General features: G+C 45.5%; 1 protein-coding gene across 5 annotated transcripts in view; it reads right to left on the bottom strand.

Annotated features, from left to right (window-relative positions):
* Nucleotides 1-2512: 2512 nt before the first annotated feature.
* The window catches only part of RCN1 (reticulocalbin 1), a 129356-nt gene continuing 110006 nt past the window's right edge, over nt 2513-21862 (bottom strand). For all 5 annotated transcript variants that reach the window (XM_063944461.1, XM_063944462.1, XM_063944463.1 and 2 more), the window contains exon 7: nt 2513-3076. In XM_063944461.1, the coding sequence (XP_063800531.1) occupies nt 2969-3076 (108 nt within the window). In that variant the 3' untranslated portion in view covers nt 2513-2968. The remainder of the gene's footprint in view (nt 3077-21862) is intronic.

The following is a 21862-nucleotide window of genomic DNA, read 5'->3' as shown; positions in this document are numbered from 1 at the left end:
CTCTGTAAAGCACTGCGGAATGTGTGCGCGCTATATAAATAACTGGTAGTAATAATAATAATAATAATAATAATAATAATAATAATAATAATAATAGCTAGTATACATAGCCAAAATATAATACAATGACTGGGTGCCCTGCTAAAATTACAAATAATAACATTATGTAACCAAAACATAATTATTATTCAACGTTAATGATCAGAATGAAGATACGTTATATTAGAGTGGATTCAAATTATTAAAACGACTAAAAACACAGATCTTTGTACAAACAGGGAAGGACACAGACATTCTTGGAAAAAAAATAAAAAATAAAGTATATTTAGCTTTCGATAAGTATTCATGAAAAATGTATGGCTTCAAATTTTCAGTCACATTCAATTAGTTCCACATCGTTTAACATTTTGCTCTTTCAGTATTCAGGATTCTAAAATCAACTTAGTGAAATATGCAGATAGTACACATTGTAAGAGCACAGCCATCCGAAAACCATTGCACTGGTGTCTCCGAAAATTCTGTGCAATATAATATTCCAGCTGTGGCAATACACTATGCCGAATCATTAGGATGCATACACACAGTTTGAGGTTTACAAATGCCTTCTATCTACGCTATTTAAAACACACAACTGAATAAACTGCTGGAATGTCTAGGTGACTCCTGAATTTCAGGGAGTTTGTTCACAGAGGAAACTAGCCAGTGAAGTAGGTTGTATATACATTTGCATCATCACAGCCCCCAGCCATGCTGCATATGCCTCAAATAGCACCACTGTACAGCATTAAGGCTTGATGAGGATTTTACAGTGGGAAGTAAACAGGAAATTTTCGTTTTCATGTGGAAGCACTACTTATAATGTGCTGCTGTTGATAAAAACTTTGTTTTCAACTACGCAGCAGATGCACTGAAAAGGAAATAAAATCATATAAATAAAAAAAACTTACAGCATAATAAGTTAAATGCATTTAAAACACACATACAATAGTCCGATTTATTAAAATGTTTATTTATTTCACCCTTCCTTACCTTGGATTAGAATTGCATCTTCGACACCAGCGCATACGTAGCCTACAATAATGGATTTTACATATCTTCTCACCTACAAGTTCATCTAAACTAGACAGTATAGGTCACCAGTAGATGATATAGGATTCACAATAGCCAGATCTAGATGTCAAAAATCAGACACAGACAGCACATCTTCTCTCTGGATGAAAATGGAATCCATTCACTCACACCCGCGTAGTTAATTAAAATTAGACCGTTTATCAGAGCATTAATGTTTTCCCAATTATTCTTCCTTTATCTTGCTTCTCAGACTGACTTAATTTTTATGTATGCAATTTACAAGTGATATAGGAGAGACATAAATTGTGCTACAACCATGGCATAATTAAATTCACTCTGGCTGGGTGACCTGATATTTACCTGCAAGCAACCAACGCAGTATTTTATCACAAAATGTTTTATTGTACTCCTAGTTGCGTGGAAAATAAGATTTAATAATTAAAAGGACATTGAAAAGGACATTGAATATCTTTATTAAGAAATAATGTTGCACACTGCGGTAGAGGTAGATTGTAAGAATACCAGTAAGTTTTTGTATTTTTAAAAAAATATATAATAATAATAAGAATAATATTATTATTATTATTGTGTTTATATATAAATGTGTGTTTAGGTTTGTTTGTTTTTTCTCTTTTTTTGTACCAAGTGTAGCCTATGGAGCAATGACTGCTAGATATGTGTTAAAATTTGAAATTGGTTAATACTATTTTATAGGAAAAATTGCAAACATAGTTTGGTAGGCATTGTCTAAAAAATTCTTGAGTCAAAAATTTCATACATCAATAGCTGTTAGCATTCTAAAACAATTCTATTTACCACTGTATATACAAGTTCTTCATTAAAAAGGCCACGTATGATTTACAATTATGCAGTGAAATATATTTTTCTTTGTCCACAAATTTTTAGACTTTACGCAAGATCTGTCCCACACCTCACTCAAGATTCCCTTATGAGACAATATATATACAGAAACCAGGTGGCCAGCAGTGTCATAAGTAGTGACACTGTTGGGTTCCTGAGCCGCAGCTGCTATGTTTAGATTATACTAGACCATGTCTTCATACAACAGGTTCTCCTTAAATCTGGTGTAAGTGTTGGTAGAATCCGCAAAATTAAAATCACCTTTGTCTTTTTCACTGTAAGTGGTCATGAAAATTACGTTATGAAAACAGAGATTTTTAAAAAATAAATAAATAAATACAAACATAACATTTTTATTATTCATCTCCATTGAAATATGGGACCCACTTTTTTAATGAAATAGAAAACGTAAAAATAAATACGAATTCTAATAACAATTTATAATGTTATGCACATCCTTAAGCTACTGTAAAGGATATGTTGAGTACCAGAGATTTCCAAAAAGATAGGAATAATGTGTTCTCTGAAAATAAAAAAAATATAAGGTCGTAAAATAATAAAAGGAATGAAAACCTGCAAATTTTCTTACAAAAAGTTTTATTAAAATACTGACATTATTAATGTAGACCTTGTTATCTGTATACAGAAAACAAAAATCAGTACTTAGGCAAAACATTTCCATCCCCAATATACAGTAAAGAAAAATTCTTATGTGTACATGGCAGAAGTTATTAAAATAAACAACCTACTTTAACATTCAAAAAATTAGTTTACACAATCCACTGCTGCTTTACTACATATTACAGTTGAAACAAAAAAACGCTATACAAAATAATAAAAAATCTAAATAACCGTTTTCCCAACCACATAAAAATCTGTTCATAGCTCTTTCAAACACTAAATTTTGGGCAATTATACCCGTTTTGAGGTAATAAATATAGTATAGTTTGTGATGGTGCAAATACTATGATAAAGTAAAAGTCAAGTGAATGGAATAACAAAAAAAAAAAAAAAGTCACAGTTGCCTTTCATCTCATTACAATTCATCATGGTTCCTGGTGAGGTCTTCTCCGTAGTTTGTGGCCTGGCTACCCACAAACATGTTCCAATTCTCTAAAATCTCATCTTTGGTCAACAGTTTATCCTAGATGGAAAAAGGTTGATATTAAAGATTAAATTTGAAGAAAAGCAAACCCCGATACACACAAGAAGCATTTTATTACAGTTTTATGGTGTTAATTTAAACCTTAACTGTGACGGACCGAGAACTGGTCCATGATTACACCAAAGCATGAAGAGGAATAATAGCATATATTAAAGCATCAGTGATTAGAAGCCTTAAAAATTCCATAACTGCAACAAAAGGTTTTACACCCATTACAAGTATATTTTTGCTCTAGTTTAGTAGATAACTCCATCGAATACAGGATTGTTGCTAATGTGGTTTTGGCGGCTCTCCAGACAGCCTCTGTCCAGTGAAGCACTCTCCTAATAAAAGCTAGCTTCATTGAAAAGCACACCGATATTATCTACCAATAAGAAATTTGCATTCTCACGAACAGGAAGTTAATGGAGAGGAAACAAACAAGCAGCAAGAGCAAACAATCTGGACTTTTCATAGCACCCTGAGGACATGCTGAATCAGGAACTGGGGGGGAAGGGGCAGTGCATCTCCCATATAAGTAAATATGTGTAATATACCGTTAAATGGTACCGTTTTCTTTTTTTGCGCTCTCTCTCTCTTTTCTTTTTTTTAACTTTATTGGTTAACATAGAACAAACAGAAGACATATCCAATACCTTTCCATACTTGTCAGATGCTTTGATAATAATCTGTTTACACTGTACAAGTACACTGTAATAAAATGGTTATGGATCAATGTGTCAATATGGATTAGGTCATCAGTCAATAGGTCAACCACTGTTGGTCTACATATTAAAAGGTAGATATGCCATTTTTAAACTTTTTTGGTGTCCTTTTTTTGCATCCCCTTGCATGGCTCTCGAAAGGTTACTATTCCACTACCGCTGCGTTCGGCACAGGTTACTATTCCCAATCGTAGTCCACGTAGATGTAAGGTACTGTATGTAAAAGTAAAAAAATTCCAATAAAATAGCTCTTCTTTTAATTCTGCAATAAACCCACTTCATCCCAAATTGCTCATTCATAAGCATCCCATTGCTGTATCTCTCACTTTTGATGTTCCAGGACTCCTGCTGATGCAGATTGCCGACACAGCCTGCAGGCATTGGAGAAGCAACACTGAGATCTTCTATCTCCTGCAGTTTATATTCAAAGACCAGGCTGTGAGCTCCAGGGCTTCTTAACAACCGACCTCTGGCCATGGGATCTTTGTATGTCTACTAAATGCATATATGAATAAAATTCCTATGTAGGTGCAACAGAGACTAACTTCAGCTTGTGACTTCTTGATTGCCTCCATTCCCCTACTCCCCATTTAACACTGCCCTAATCAGTGGAATTCCCACAATTTTCCATTAACCAGCACTAGCGTTTGCCAGCTTTGGCTTGTGGAATTATAGAGAGGAGAGCTGCAGTGTGCACATCCAACCAGGCCCAGGCTAGTTGGCACCAAGACTGGCTTTCGCTGTTGAAACTTGGAGAATCACAACTGCCAGCTGGGACCTCTAACTCACCAGGGAAAAATGTACACAGAGACAGTACACTGGATGTAGAGAAAGGAAAAAACACATATAATAGGTCTTTTGGTATATAGATGTTACAGCAGTGGTTCCCAAACTTTTTTGGAATCATGGAGTACTAGAGTATCAGAAATTTTTTTCACGGCAACCCTAAGCAAGACGTTTCTTACAAAGAAAATCAGAAAAAAATATTAAATTAAGTAATTTGTATTACAGGTTGAGTATCCCTTATCCAAAATGCTTGGGACCAGAGGTATTTTGGATATCGTATTTTTCCGTATTTTGGAATAATTGCATACCATAATGAGATATCATGGTGATGGGACCTAAATCTAAGCACAGAATGCATTTATGTTTCATATACACCTTATACACACAGCCTGAAGGTAATTTTAGCCAATATTTTTTATAACTTTGTGCATTAAACAAAGTGTGTGTACATTCACACAATTCATTTATGTTTCATATACACCTTATACTCACAGCCTAAAGGTCATTTAATACAATATTTTAATACAATATTTTTAATAACTTTGTGTATTAAACAAAGTTTGTGTACATTGAGCCATCAAAAAACAAAGGTTTCACTCTCACTCAAAAAAGTCCGTATTTCGGAATATTCGGATATGGGATACTCAACCTGTACTTAATTACTAAAAGCATGACCACTTTCCAATTGAGAAATTTCAACTCAACCTTTCGCAAAGGTTCAAACCAGTGAGACATAAGAAATTGTAACACCACGTCAAGATCCCACGGTGCCACGGGTGGCACAAACTGAGGATGGATATGCAGCACTCCCTTCACGAAAGTCTGAACTTCAGGAAGGACGGCCAATTCTTTTTGAAAGAAAATAGATAAAGCCGAAATCTGCACTTTGATGGAAACCAATTTCAGGCCTGCATCCACGCCTGCCTGCAAAAAATGGAGGAAACGACCCAGCTGAAACTCCTCCGCAGGAGCTTTCTTGGCTTCACACCACGACACATATTTTCTCCAAATATGGTGATAATGCTTCGCCGTGACCTCCTTTCTAGCCTTAAGGAGAGTGGGGATGACTTCCCCAGTAATACCCTTTCGAGTTAGGATTTGGCATTCAACCTCCACGCCGTCAAACGCAGCCGCGGTAAGTCTTGAAATACGCATGGCCCCTGTAGTAACAGGTCCTCTCTGAGAGGAAGCGGCCAAGGATCTTCTATGACCAATTCCTGAAGATCCGGATACCAAGCCCTCTGTGGCCAATCTGGAACGACAAGAACTGCCGGAACACTTGTTCGTCTTATGATCCTCAACACTTTTAGAATGAGAGGAAGTGGAGGGAACACATATACCGACTGAAACACCCACGGAGTTACCAGGGCGTCCACTGCACTGGCTTGGGGGTCCCTTGACCTGGAACAATACCTCGGAAGCTTCTTGTTGAGGTGAGACGCCATCATGTCTATTTAAGGAATTCCCCAACGCCTTGTCACTTCTGCAAATACCTCTTGATGAAGAGCCCACTCTCCTGGATGGAGATCGTGTCTGCTGAGGAAGTCTGCTTCCCAGTTGTCCACGCCCGGAAGGCAGACTGCTGACAGAGCGCTCACGTGCTTTTCCGCCCAGCGGAGAACTTTTGTGGCCTCCGCTATCGCCGCTCTTTGTTCCGCCCTGGCGGTTTACGCACGCTACCGCTGTTACGTTGTCTGACTGAATCAGGACAGGAAGACCTCGAAGAAGGTGTTCCGCTTGCAGAAGGTCGTTTTAAATGGCTCCTAACTCCAGAACGTTTATGTGGAGACAAGTTTCCTGGCTTGACCATTTTCCCTGGAAACTTCTTCCTTGTGTGACTGCTCCCCAGCCTCGGAGACTTGCATCCGTGGTCAGCAGGATCCAATCCTGGATTCCGAACCTGCGTCCCTCTAGAAGGTGAGAACTTTGCAGCCACCACAGGAGAGAAATTCCGGTCCTTCCGGTGCATGTGTAGGTGAGACCCGGACCATTTGTCCAGCAGGTCCCACTGAAACACCCGGGCATGAAACCTGCCAAACGGAATGGCTTCGTAAGCCGCAACCATCTTCCCTAGCACTCGAGTGCATCGATGAATCGACACTCTTGCCAGTTTCAGAATCTCCTTGACTATGCATTGGATTTCCAGAGCTTTTTCCGCTGGAAGAAACACTTTTTGCAGTTCCGTGTCCAGGATCATGGCCAAGAAAGGCAGCCGAGTTGTCGGAATCAACTGAGACTTTGGCAAATTTAGAATCCAACCATGATGCTGCAGAACTCTCAGGGAGAGTTCCACATTTCTTAGCAACTGCTCCTTCGATCTCGCCTTTATCAGGAGATCGTCCAAGTACGGGATAATTGTGACACCTTGCTTGCGTAGGAGTACCATAATTTCCGCCATCACTTTGGTGAAGACCCTCGGGGCCGTGGAAAGCCCAAACAGCAAAGTCTGAAATTGGTAATGATAATCCTGCACCGCAAATCTCAGGAAAGCTTGATGTGGAGGATATATCGGGACGTGTAAGTAGGCATCTTTTATGTCGACTGACGCCATAAAATCCCCCCCTTCTAGACTGGAGATCACAGCTCGAAGAGATTCCATCTTGCACTTGAAAGTTTTCAAATACAGATTGAGGGATTTTAGGTTCAGGATCGGTCTGACCGAGCCGTCCGGCTTTGGTACGACAAAGAGGCTCGAATAAAACCCTTCTCTCTGTTGGGACGGGGGTACCGGGACAATGACACTCTGTTGACACAGCTTTTGTATCGCAGCACTCACTACTTCCCTTTCTGGGATAGAAACTGGCAAGGCTGATTTGAAAAATCGGTGGGGGGGGGTGGGGGGGGGGGGGGACACACCACCTGAAACTCCAGTTTGTACCCTTGGGACACTATGTTTAACACCCAAGGATCTAGGTCCGAATGAAACCAGACCTGACTGAAAAGTCTGAGACGCGCCCCCACCGGCACGGACTCCCGTAGGGGAGCCCCAGCGTCATGCGGTGGACTTGGCAGAGGCCGGGGAGGACTTTTGGTCCTGGGAGCCTGACACAGCAGGCGACCTTTTTCCCCTTCCTCTACCTTTTGAAGCAAGGAAGGATGAGCCTCTTCCTTTTTTGTATTTATTAGGCCGAAAGTTGTGCAGGAACATACGGAAGAAAAGATGACTTACCCGCTGTAGCAGTAGACACCAGGTCAGTGAGGCCGTCACCAAACAAGACACTACCTTTATAAGGGAGAGCTTCCATAGCTTTCTTGGAGTCGGCATCAGCATTCCATTGATGAATCCACAGCGCTCTCCTGGCCGAGACTGCCATGGCATTGGCCCTTGATCCCAAAATGCCAATATCCCTCGCCGCATCCTTTAGGTAAGCTGCAGCGTCCCTGATATAACCGAGAGTCAACAGAATGTTATCCCTATCCAGGGTATCCATGTCAGATGCCAAATTATCAGCCCACTTAGCAATAGCACAACTCACCCATGCCGACGCCACGGCCGGTCTGAGGAGTGTACCCGTAGTGACATAAATGGCCTTTAAAGTCGATTCCTGCTTACGATCCGCAGGATCCTTGAGGGCAGCAGTGTCGGGAGACGGAAGCGCTACCTTCTTGGACAGCCGTGACAGAGCTTTGTCCACATTGGGAGATGACTCCCACTTTTCCCTGTCGTCAGAGGGGAAATGATATGCCATAAAAATTCTCTTGGGAATCTGCCACCTTTTATCAGGCGATTCCCAAGCCTTTTCACAAAGAGCGTTCAGTTCATGATAGGGGGGAAACGTCACCACGGGCTTCTTTCCCTTATACAAACAAACCCTTGTATCAGGAACAGCAGGCACTTCAGAAATATGTAAAACATCTTTAATAGCCACAATCATGTACTGAATACTCTTAACCAATTTTGGATGTAAACTGGCCTCACTATAGTCGACACTGGAGTCAGAGTCCGTGTCGGTATCCGTATCAGCTATTTGTGTAAATGAACGCTTTTGTGACCCTGAGGGGGCCTGTACCTGGGATAAGGCGTCCTCCATGGATTTTCTCCACATTTGTGTCTGAGAATCAGATTTATCCAGCCTTTTAGATAATAACGCCACATTTGCATTCAATGTACTCAACATATTCACCCAATCAGCAGTCGGCGGTGCCGACAGAGTCACTCCCAAATCGTTCTCTGCGCCCCCATTAACTTCCTCCGGGGAGGAGCACCCAGCCTCAGACATGTCAACACACCATACCGACAGACACCGGCTATAGGGGACAGACCCACAGGGAAGCCTGTTAGAGAAAACACAGAGGGAGTATACCAACTCACACCCCAGCGCCCATATAATACTGAATTATACTGTATAAATACTGTATTATAATATAATACTGAGTGCGCTGTTATATAGCACCAAATTTCTGTGCCCCCCCCCCCCCGTTTTGCTCCCTGTACTTGATCAGGAGAGTGGAGGTCCGGCCCAGCGTCTCTGCAAGTCTGTGAAGAGAGAAAATGGCGCTGGTAAGCTGTGAGGACTATGCCACGCCTCCACCTCGGCGTGCTGTAGTCCCGCTCAATTTTAAATATTTATACTGGCGGGGGCTTATATTTAGTGCCTAGGCACTTATAATATGTCTCTTTGGCAGTTATATTGCCTCAGTAACATGCTGCCCGCACCCTGTAAGTGCCGTTGGAAGTGTGTGTGGGAGCATGGCGCGCAGCGCGACCACTGCGCTCTACCTAGTTACTGAAGTCTTCTGCCATCACTGAAGTCTCTTTTCTTCTATATACACACCCGGGTTCTTTCTTCTGGCTTCTGTGAGGGGGTTGACGGCGCGGCTCCGGGAACAAGCAGCTAGGCGCACCAAGTGATCAAACCCTCTGGAGCTAATGGTGTCCAGTAGCCTAAGAAGCAGAGCCTTTAACTCAGAAGTAGGTCTGACTTCTCTCCCCTCACTCCCACGAAGCAGGGAGCCTGTAGCCAGCAGGTCTCCCTGAAAATAAAAAAACCTAACAAAGTCTTTTAAGAGAAACTCAGGAGAGCTCCCCTAGTGTGTGTCCAGTCTCTCTGGGCACAGAATCTGAGTTCTGGAGGAGGGGCATAGAGGGAGGAGCCAGTTCACACCCATTCAAAGTCTTATAGTGTGCCCATGTCTCCTGCGGATCCCGTCTATACCCCACGGTCCTTTTTGAGTCCCCAGCATCCTCTAGGACGTAAGAGAAAATCTGAATTGGTCCTGGCTCATCAACACGGGGCACCCTTGCAAGTGCCCCAAGGCACCGCAGGATGCCACAGCACTCAGGTTGGAAACCACTGCATTAAAGTATGTCAACATTTAGAATGTTGTTTTAGTAGGCAAGTTGGATAATACAGCAATGTATGGCCAGCTTTACAGGGACTATAAAGAGAAAGAGTTTGAAATGTGATCACTGAATGTTTAAAGGTGTTTTCTAGCATCAGATACAGTATTTATCCAGACTAGATAATTGCACTCAGTGGACCATTTTCTCACAACTATTCATTAACTATTGGAAGGAACAAGCTTTAAATGTTAAATTGACAAAGCAATTCTAACCGCATACAACATGGCTTATGCAAATTATAATATACAGTAGAACACTTCAGAAATACAGACAGGACTACTTACACTTTTAAATACGGTGCAGCACAGAAGGTGTAATGGTTAGTATTACTTTCCCACCATGGTCCTAACTGTGTGCTTTTGTATATTCTCTCAGTGCTTTCATGGGTTTCCAAAAAAACTGAAACTTTGAGTCAAGATAACCTGCCTGATTAGTGATTATATATAATCTGATTTTCATGTGAAATTGATCTTGTATATCTATATACAAGGGCAGTATGGATGGTGTAATGGTTAGCATTACTGCCTCACGGCACTGAGGTCATGGGTTCAATTCCCACCACAACGCTGTGTGGAGTTTGTATATTCTCCCTGTACTTGCGTGGGTTTCCTCCGGGTACTCTGGTTTCCTACCACAATCCAAAAAATAAGATTTCTCTAACGTCCTAGTGGATGCTGGGGACTCCGTCAGGACCATGGGGAATAGCGGCTCCGCAGGAGACAGGGCACAAAAGCAAGCTTTTAGGATCACATGGTGTGTACTGGCTCCTCCCCCTATGACCCTCCCTCCAAGCCTCAGTTAGGTTTTTGTGCCCGTCCGAGAGGGTGCAATCTAGGTGGCTCTCCTAAAGAGCTGTTTAGAAAAGTTTTTTTTTAGGTTTCAATCTCAGTGATTCCTGCTGGCAACAGGATCACTGCATCGAGGGACTTAGGGGAGAGATTTCCAACTCACCTGCGTGCAGGATGGATTGGAGTCTTAGGCTACTGGACACTTAGCTCCAGAGGGAGTCGGAACACAGGTCAGCCTGGGGTTCGTCCCGGAGCCGCGCCGCCGATCCCCCTTACAGACGCTGAAGAGACGGCAGAACGGAGGTCCGGAAAACAGGCGGCAGAAGACTCCACAGTCTTCATGAAGGTAGCGCACAGCACTGCAGCTGTGCGCCATTGTTGTCACACGGCTCACTGACTCAGTCACGGAGGGTGCAGGGCGCTGCTGGGGGCGCCCTGGGCAGCAATATAATTACCTTTAGTGGCAAAATAAATACATCACATATAGCCATTAAGGCTATATGTATGTATTTTAACCCAGGCCAGTTTATTAAAAACCGGGAGAAGAAGCCCGCCGGAAAAGGGGCGGAGCTTATTCTCCTCAGCACTCAGCGCCATTTTCCTGCTCAGCTCCGCTGGTGAGGAAGGCTCCCAGGACTCTCCCCTGCACTGCACTACAGAAACAGGGTAACAAAGAGAAGGGGGGCATAAATTGGCGATATTTATATATTAAGAGCGCATATATAGTAAACAACACCTTCTAGGGTTGTTTATATACATTTATAGCGCTTTTGGTGTGTGCTGGCAAACTCTCCCTCTGTCTCCCCAAAGGGCTAGTGGGTCCTGTCCTCTATCAGAGCATTCCCTATGTGTGTGCTGTATGTCGGTACGTGTGTGTCGACATGTATGAGGAAAATATTGGTGAGGAGGCGGAGCAAATTGCCTGTAATGGTGATGTCACTCTCTAGGGAGTCGACACCGGAATGGATGGCTTATTTATGGAAATTACGTGACAATGTCAACACGCTGCAAGCCGGTTGACGACATGAGAGGGCCGGCGAACAAATTAGTATCTGTCCAGGCGTCTCAAACACCGTCAGGGGCTGTAAAATGCCCATTTACCTCAGTCGGTCGACACAGACCCAGACACGGACACTGATTTCAGTGTCGACGGTGAAGAAACAAACGTATTTTCTTTTAGGGCCACACGTTAAGGGCAATGAAGGAGGTGTTACATATTTCTGATACTCCAAGTACCACAAAAAAGGGTATTATGTGTGAGGTGAAAAAACTACCTGTAGTTTTCCTGAATCAGATAAATTAAATGAAGTGTGTGATGATGCGTGGGTTTTCCCCGATAGAAAATTATTGGCGGTATACCCTTTCCCGCCAGAAGTTAAGGCGCGGTGGGAAACACCCCTCAGGGTGGATAAGGCGCTCACACGCTTATCAGAACAAGTGGCGGTACCATCTACGGATAGGGCCGTACTTAAGGAGCCAGCTGATAGGAGGCTGAAAAATATCCTAAAAAGTATACACACACATGCTGGTGTTATACTGCGACCAGCGATCGCCTCAGCCTGGATGTGCAGAGCTGAGGTGGCTTGGTCGGATTCCCTGACTAAAAATATTGATACCTTTGACAGGGACAGTATTTTATTGACTATAGAGCATTTAAAGGATGCATTTCTATATATGCGAGATGCGCAGAGGGATATTTGCACTCTGGCATCAAGAGTAAATGCGATGTCCATATCTGCAAGAAGATGTTTATGGACACGACAGTGGTCAGGTGATGCAGATTCCAAACGGCACAAAGATGTATTGCCGTATAAAGGGGAGGAGTTATTTGGGGTCGGTCCATGGGACCTGGTGGCCAGGGCAACTGCTGGAAAATCCACCGTTTTTTACCCTAAGTCACATCTCTGCAGAAAAAGACACCGTCTTTTCAGCCTCAGTCCTTTCGTCCCTATAAGAGTCATATCTGCCCAGGGATAGAGGAAAGGGAAGAAGACTGCAGCAGGCAGCCCATTCCCAGGAACAGAAGCCCTCCACCGCTTCTACCAAGTTCTCAGCATGACGCTGGGACCGTACAGGACCCCTGGATCCTACAAGTAGTATCCAAGGGGTACAGATTGGAATGTCGAGAGGTTTCCCCCCTCGCAGGTTCCTGTAGTCTGCTGTACCAATGTCTCCCTCCGACAGGGAGGCAGTATTGAAAACAATTCACAAGCTGTATTCCCAGCAGGTGATAATAAAATTACCCCTCCGACAACAAGGAAAGGGGTATTACTCCACACTATATGGTGGTACTGAAGGCTAGGTGAGACCTATTCTAAATCTGAAAAATTTGAACACTTACAAGGGTTCAAATCCAGATAGAGTCACTCAGAGCAGTGATAGCAAAGAACAAGGGGACTATATGGTGTCCCGGGACATCAGGGATGCTTACCTCCATGTCCCAAAATTTGCCTTTTCTCACCAAGGGTACCTCAAGTTCGTGGTACAGAACTGTCACTATCAGTTTCAAGACGATGCCGTTGGATTGTCCAAGGCACCCCGGGGTCCTTACCAAGGTAATGACCGAAAGGAGGATTCGTCTTCAAAGAAAATGGACGACCTCCTGATAAGAACTAGGTCCAGAGAATAGTTGGAGGTCGGAGTAGCACTATCTCAAGTAGTTCTACGACAGCACGGGTGGATTCTAAATATTCCAAAACCGCAGTTGTTCCGACGACACGTCTGCTGGTCCTAGGGATGATTTTGGACACAGTCCAGGAAAAGGTGTTTCTCCCAGAGGAGAAAGCCAGGGAGTTATCCGAGCTAATCGGGATCCTCCTAAAACCAGGAAAAGTGTCAGTGCATCATTGCACAAGAGTCCTGGTAAAAAATGGTGGCTTATTACGAAGCGCTTCCATTCGGCAGATTTCACGCAAGAACTCTTCAGTGGGATCTGCTGGACAAATGGTCCGGATCGCATCTTCAGATGCATCAGCGGATAACCCTATATCCAAGGACAAGGGTGTCTCTCCTGTGGTGATTACAGAGTGCTCATCTTCTAGAGGGCCGCAGATTCGGCATTCAGGATTGGATGCTCGTGACCACGGAGGCCAGCCTGAGAGGCTGGGGAGCAGTCACACAAGGAGTGCGATCAAGTCTGGAGAATTCTCTCCACATAAATATACTGGAGCTAAGAGCAAATTTATAATGCTCTAAGCTTAGCAAGACCTCTGCTTCAAGGTCAGCCGGTATTGATCCAGTGGGATAACATCACGGCAGTCGCCCACGTAAACAGAAAGGGCGGCACAAGAAGCAGGAGGGCAGTGGCAAAACTGCAAGGATTTTTCGCTAGGCGGAAAATCATGTGATAGCACTGTCAGCAGTGTTCATTCCGGGAGTGGACGACTGGGAAGCAGACTTCCTCAGCAGGCACGACCTCCACCCGGGAGAGTGGGAACTTCATCGGGAAGTTTTCCGCATGATTGGGAACCGTTGGGAAAGACCAAAGGTGGACATGATGGCGTCCCGCCCGAACAAAAAATGGGACAGGTATTGCGCCAGGTCACGAGACCTTCAGGCGATAGCTGTGGACGTCCTGGTAACACCGTGGGTGTAACAGTCGGTGTATGTGTTCCCTCCTCTGCTTCTCATAACCAAGGTATTGAGAATTAAAAGACATAGAGGAGTAAGAACTATACTCGTGGCTCCGGATTGGCCAAGAGGGACTTGGTAACCGGAACTTCAAGAGATGCTCACAGAGGACTAATGGCCTCGGGAGCTAAGAAGGGATTTGCTTTCAGCAAGTACCATGTCTGTTCCAAGAGGAACCGTGGCATCGGCCTTTAAGAAAGGACCTGCTCCAGCAGGGACCTTGTCTGTTCCAAGACTTACCGCGACTGCGTTTGACGGCATGGCGGTTTGAACGCCGGATCCTAAGGGAAAAGGCATTCCGGAAGAGGTCATACCTACCCTGGTCAAAGCCAGGAAGGAGGTGACCGCACAACGTTATCACCACATGTGGTAAAAATATGTTGCGTGGGTGAGGCCAGGAAGGCCCCACGAAAAAATTTCAACTAGGTCGATTTCTGCACTTCCTGCAAACAGGAGTGTCTATGAGCCTCAAATTGGGGTCCATTAAGGTTCAAGTTTCGGCCCTATAGATTTTCTTCCAAAAAGAATTGGCTTCAGTTCCTGAAGTCCAGACGTTTGTCAAGGGAGTATTGCATATACAGCCCTTGTGTGCCTCCAGTGGCACCGTGGGATCTCAACGTAGTGTTGGGATTCCTCAAATCATATTGGTTTGAACCACTCAAATCTGTGGATTTGAAATATCTCACATGGAAAGTGACCATGCTGTTGGCCCTGGCCTCGGCCAGGCGATTGTCAAAATTGGCGGCTTTGTCTTACAAAAGCCCATAATTGATTTTCCATTCGGACAGGGCAGAACTGCGGACTCGTCCCCAGTTTCTTCCTAAGGTGGTGTCAGCGTTTCACCTGAAACAACCTATTGTGGTGCCTGCGGCTACTAGGGACTTGGAGGACTCAAAGTTGCTAGACGTTGTCAGGGCCCTGAAAATATATATATATATATATATATATATATATATATATATATATATATATATATATAATTCCAGGACGGCTGGAGTCAGAAAGTCTGACTTGCTGTTTATATTGTAGGCACCCAAAAAGCTGGGTGCTCCTGCTTCTAAGCAGACTATTGCTCGTTGGATTTGTAGTACAATTCAGCTTGCACATTCTGTGGCAGGCCTGCCACAGCCAAAATATGTAAATGCCCATTCCACAAGGAAGGTGGGCTCATCTTGGGCGGCTGCCCGAGGGGTCTCGGCTTTACAACTTTGCCGAGCAGCTACTTGGTCAGGGGCAAACACGTTTGCTAAATTCTACAAATTTGATACCCTGGCTGAGGAGGACCTGGAGTTCTCTCATTCGGTGCTGCAGAGTCATCCGCACTCTCCCGCCCGTTTGGGAGCTTTGGTATAATCCCCATGGTCCTGACGGAGTCCCCAGCATCCACTAGGACGTTAGAGAAAATAAGATTTTACTTACCGATAAATCTATTTCTCATAGTCCGTAGTGGATGCTGGGCGCCCATCCCAAGTGCGGATTGTCTGCATTACTTGTACATAGTTATTGTTACAAAAAAATCGGGTTATTATTGTTGTGAGCCATCTTTTTTAGAGGCTACTTCATTGTTATCATACTGTTAACTGGGTTCAAATCACAAGTTGTACGGTGTGATTGGTGTGGCTGGTATGAGTCTTACCCGGGATTCAAGATCCTTCCTTATTGTGTACGCTCGTCCGGGCACAGTACCTAACTGAGGCTTGGAGGAGGGTCATAGGGGGAGGAGCCAGTACACACCATGTGATCCTAAAAGCTTGCTTTTGTGCCCTGTCTCCTGCGGAGCCGCTATTCCCCATGGTCCTGACGGAGTCCCCAGCATCCACTACGGACTATGAGAAATAGATTTATCGGTAAGTAAAATCTTATTTTTACTCACCGGTAAATCTATTTCTCGTAGTCCGTAGTGGATGCTGGGGACTCCGTAAGGACCATGGGGAATAGACGGGCTCCGCAGGAGACTGGGCACTCTATAAGAAAGATTTGGTACTATCTGGTGTGCACTGGCTCCTCCCTCTATGCCCCTTCTCCAGACCTCAGTTAGGATACTGTGCCCGGAAGAGCTGACACAATAAGGAAGGATTTTGAATCCCGGGTAAGACTCATACCAGCCACACCAATCACACCGTATAACTCGTGATACTATACCCAGTTAACAGTATGAAATATAACTGAGCCTCTCAACAGATGGCTCAACAATAACCCTTTAGGTTAGGCAATAACTATATACAAGTATTGCAGACAATCCGCACTTGGGATGGGCGCCCAGCATCCACTACGGACTACGAGAAATAGATTTACCGGTGAGTAAAATCTTATTCTCTGACGTCCTAGTGGATGCTGGGGACTCCGTAAGGACCATGGGGATTATACCAAAGCTCCCAAACGGGCAGAAGAGTGCGGATGACTCTGCAGCACCGAATGAGAGAACTCAAGGTCCTCCTCAGCCAGGGTATCAAATTTGTAGAATTTAGCAAACGTGTTTGCCCCTGACCAAGTTGCAGCTCGGCAAAGTTGTAAAGCCGAGACCCCTCGGGCAGCCGTCTAAGATGAGCCCACTTTCCTCGTGGAATGGGCTTTCACTGATTTAGGATGCGGCAATCCAGCCGCAGAATGCGCCAGCTGAATTGTGCTACAAATCCAGAGAGCAATAGTCTGCTTAGAAGCAGGAGCACCTATCTTGTTGGGTGCATACAGGACAAAAAGCGAGTCAGTCTTCCTGGCTCCAGCCGTCCTGGAAACAAAGTTTCAAGGCCCTGACTACATCCAGTAACTTGGAATCCTCCAAGTCCCTAGTAGCCGCAGGCACCACAATAGGTTGGTTCAAGTGAAAAGCAGATACCACCTTAGGGAGAAACTGGGGACGAGTCCTCAATTCTGCCCTATCCATATGAAAAATCAGATAAGGGCTTTTACAAGACAAAGCCGCCAATTCTGACACACGCCTGGCCGAAGCCAAGGCCAATAACATGACCACTTTCCACGTGAGATATTTCAGATCCACAGTTTTAAGTGGTTCAAACCAATGTGATTTTAGGAAACTCAACACCACATTGAGATCCCAAGGTGCCACGGGAGGCACAAAAGGGGGCTGAATATGAAGCACTCCCTTTACAAAAGTCTGAACTTCAGGCAGTGAAGCCAGTTCTTTCTGGAAGAAAATCGACAGGGCCGAAATCTGGACCTTAATGGAACCCAATTTTAGGCCCATAGTCACTCCCGACTGTAGGAAGTGTAGAAAGCGACCCAGCTGAAATTCCTCTGTTGGTGCCTTCCTGGCCTCACACCACGCAACATATTTTCGCCAAATACTGTGATAATGGTTCGCGGTTACTTCTTTCCTGGCTTTTATCAGCGTAGGAATGACTTCCTCTGGAATGCCCTTTTCCTTTAGGATCCGGAATTCAACCGCCATGCCGTCAAACGCAGCCGCGGTAAGTCTTGGAACAGACAGGGCCCCTGCTGCAGCAGATCCTGTCTGAGCGGTAGAGGCCATGGGTCCTCTGATATCATTTCTTGAAGTTCTGGGTACCAAGCCCTTCTTGGCAAATACGGAACCACGAGTATCGTTCTTACTCCTCGCCTTCTTATTATTCTCAGTACCTTTGGTATGAGAGGCAGAGGAGGGAACACATAAACCGACTGGTACACCCACGGTGTCACTAGAGCGTCCACAGCTATCGCCTGAGGGTCCCTTGACCTGGCGCAATATCTCTTTAGCTTTTTGTTGAGGCGGGACGCCATCATGTCCACCTGTGGCCTTTCCCAACGGTTTACCAACAGTAGGAAGACTTCTGGATGAAGTCCCCACTCTCCCGGGTGTAGGTCGTGTCTGCTGAGGAAGTCTGCTTCCCAGTTGTCCACTCCCGGAATGAACACTGCTGACAGTGCTAGTACGTGATTTTCCGCCCATCGGAGAATCCTTGTGGCTTCTGCCATTGCCATCCTGCTTCTTGTGCCGCCCTGTCGGTTCACATGGGCGACTGCCGTGATGTTGTCTGACTGGATCAGTACCGGCTGGTTTTGAAGCAGGGGTCTTGCCTGACTTAGGGCATTGTAAATGGCCCTCAGTTCCAGAATATTTATGTGTAGGGAAGTCTCCTGACTTGACCATAGTCCTTGGAAGTTTCTTCCCTGTGTGACTGCTCCCCAGCCTCGAAGGCTGGCATCCGTGGTCACCAGGACCCAGTCCTGTATGCCGAATCTGCGGCCCTCTAGAAGATGAGCACTCTGCAGCCACCACAGTAGAGACACCCTGGTCCTTGGAGACAGGGTTATCAGTTGATGCATCTGAAGATGCGATCCCGACCACTTGTCCAAGAGGTCCCACTGGAAGGTCCTCGCATGGAACCTGCCGAATGGAATTGCTTCGTATGAAGCCACCATTTTTCCCAGGACTCGTGTGCAGTGATGCACCGATACCCGTTTTGGTTTTAGGAGGTCTCTGACTAGAGATGACAGCTCCTTAGCTTTCTCCTGCGGGAGAAACACTTTTTTCAGTTCTGTGTCCAAAATCATCCCCAGGAACAGTAAGCGAGTGGAAGGAACCAGTTGTGACTTTGGAATGTTTAGAATCCAGCCATGCTGTTGTAGCACTTCCCGAGATAGTGCTACTCCGACCAGTAACTGCTCCCTGGATCTCACCTTTATAAGGAGATCGTCCAAGTACGGGATAATTAAAACTCCCTTTTTTCGAAGGAGTATCATTATTTCTGCCATTACTTTGGTAAACACCCTCGGTGCCGTGGACAGTCCAAACGGTAGTGTCCGGAATTGGTAATGGCAATCCTGTACCACAAATCTGAGGTACTCCTGGTGAGGAAGGTAAATAGGGACATGCAGGTAAGCATCCTTGATGTCCAGGGATACCATGTAATCCCCCTCGTCCAGGCTTGCAATAACCGCCCTGAGCGATTCCATCTTGAACTTGAATTTTGTTATGTAAGTGTTCAAGGATTTCAAATTTAAAATGGGTCTCACCGAACCGTCTGGTTTCGGTACCACAAACAGTGTGGAATAGTAGCCCCGGCCTTGTTGAAGTAGGGGTACCTTGACTATCACCTGCTGGGAATACAGCTTGTGAATGGCCTCTAGCACAGCCTCCCTGCCCGATGGAGTCGTTGGTAAGGCTGATTTGAGGAAACGGCGGGGGGGGAGGCGCCTCGAATTCCAGCTTGTACCCCTGAGATACTACTTGAAGGATCCAGGGATCAACCCGTGAGCGAGCCCACTGATCGCTGAAATTCTTGAGGCGGCCCCCCACCGTACCTGGCTCCGCCTGTGGAGCCCCACCGTCATGCGGTGGATTTGGAAGAAGCGGGGGAGGACTTTTGGTCCTGGGAACCTGCTGTGTGTTGCAGCTTTTTCCCCCTTCCTCTGCCTCTAGACAGAAAGGACCCGCCTTTTCCCCGCCTATTTTTCTGGGGTCGAAAGGACTGTACTTGGTAATACGGTGCTTTCTTAGGCTGTGAGGGGACATGGGGCAAAAATGCAGACTTCCCAGCTGTTGCTGTGGAAACAAGGTCTGAGAGACCGTCCCCGAATAACTCCTCACCCTTATAAGGCAAAACTTCCATGTGCCTTTTAGAATCTGCATCTCCTGTCCACTGCCGAGTCCATAAGCCTCTCCTAGCAGAAATGGACAAAGCACTTATTCTAGATGCCAGCCGGCAGATCTCCCTCTGTGCATCTCTCATGTATAAGACCAAGTCTTTTATATGCTCTGTGGTTAGCAATATAGTGTCTCTGTCTAGGGTGTCAATATTTTCCGACAGGGAATCTGACCAAGCAGCAGCAGCACTGCACATCCAGGCTGAAGCAATAGCTGGTCTCAGTATAACACCAGTGTGTGTGTATATAGATTTTAGGATAGCCTCCTGCTTTCTATCAGCAGGTTCCTTTAGGGCGGCCGTATCCGTGTGAGCGCTTTATCCACCCTAGGGGGAGTTTCCCAACGTGACCTATCCTCTGGCGAGAAAGGGAACGCCATTAGTAATTTTTTTGAAATCACCAATTTTTTATCGGGGAAAGCCCACGCTTCTTCACACACCTCATTCAATTCCTCAGATGGGGGAAAAACTATTGGTAGTTTTTTCTCCCCAAACAGAATACCCTTTTTTGAGGTACCTGGGTTTATATCAGCAAGGTGTAACACCTCTTTCATTGCCTCAATCATGCCACAAATGGCCCTAGTGGACATTAAATTTGACTCATCGTCGTCGACACTTGCATCAGTATCCGTGTCGACATCTGTGTCTGCCATCTGAGGTAGTGGTCGTTTCAGGGCCCCTGACGGCCTTTGAATCGTCTGGGCAGGCACGAGCTGAGAAGCTGGCTGTCCCGCATTTGGCATGTCGTCAAATTTTTTATGTAAGGAGTCGACACTTGCACGTAATTCCTTCCATAAATCCATCCACTCAGGTGTCTGCCCCGCAGGGGGTGACATCACATTTATAGGCATCTGCTCCGCCTCCACATAAGTCTCCTCATCAAACATGTCGACACAGCCGTACCGACACACCGCACACACACAGGGAATGCTCTTAAAGGAGACAGGACCCCACAAAAGCCCTTTGGGGAGACAGAGAGAGAGTATGCCAGCACACACCAGAGCGCTATAATAATACAGGGACTAACTGAATTATGACCCTTTATAGCTGCTTATTGTATTAAACTGCGCCCAAATTTAGTGCCCCCCTCTCTTTTTTACCCTTTCTGTAGTGTAGACTGCAGGGGAGAGTCAGGGAGCTTCCTTCCAGCGGAACTGTGAGGGAATAATGGCGCCAGTGTGCTGAGGGAGATGGCTCCGCCCCTTTTTCGGTGGCCTTTTCTCCCGCTTTTTTATGTATTCTGGCAGGGGTAATTACCACATATATAGCCTCTGGGGCTATATATTGTGGATATTTTGCCAGCCAAGGTGATATTATTGCTGCTCAGGGCGCCCCCCCCCAGCGCCCTGCACCCTCAGTGACCGGAGTGTGAAGTGTGTATGAGGAGCAATGGCGCACAGCTGCAGTGCTGTGCGCTACCTTGGTGAAGACTGAAGTCTTCTGCCGCCGATTTTCCGGACCATCTTCATGCTTCTGGCTCTGTAAGGGGGACGGCGGCGCGGCTCCGGGAACGAACACCAAGGACGAGTCCTGCGGTCGATCCCTCTGGAGCTAATGGTGTCCAGTAGCCTAAGAAGCCCAAGCTAGCTGCAAGCAGGTAGGTTCGCTTCTTCTCCCCATAGTCCCTCGTTGCAGTGAGCCTGTTGCCAGCAGGTCTCACTGTAAAATAAAAAACCTAATTTAAACTTTCTTTCTAGAAGCTCAGGAGAGCTCCTAGTGTGCAACCAGCTCGGGCCGGGCACAGAAATCTAACTGAGGTCTGGAGGAGGGGCATAGAGGGAGGAGCCAGTGCACACCAGATAGTACCAAATCTTTCTTATAGAGTGCCCAGTCTCCTGCGGAGCCCGTCTATTCCCCATGGTCCTTACGGAGTCCCCAGCATCCACTAGGACGCCAGAGAAATATACTGG

Source organism: Pseudophryne corroboree, chromosome 11 (assembly GCF_028390025.1).
Source record: "Pseudophryne corroboree isolate aPseCor3 chromosome 11, aPseCor3.hap2, whole genome shotgun sequence".
In the NCBI taxonomy this organism is placed as follows: domain Eukaryota; kingdom Metazoa; phylum Chordata; class Amphibia; order Anura; family Myobatrachidae; genus Pseudophryne; species Pseudophryne corroboree.
The sequence above is the reverse complement of the archived record's forward strand: the minus strand, read 5'-3'. Positions and strand labels throughout refer to the sequence as shown.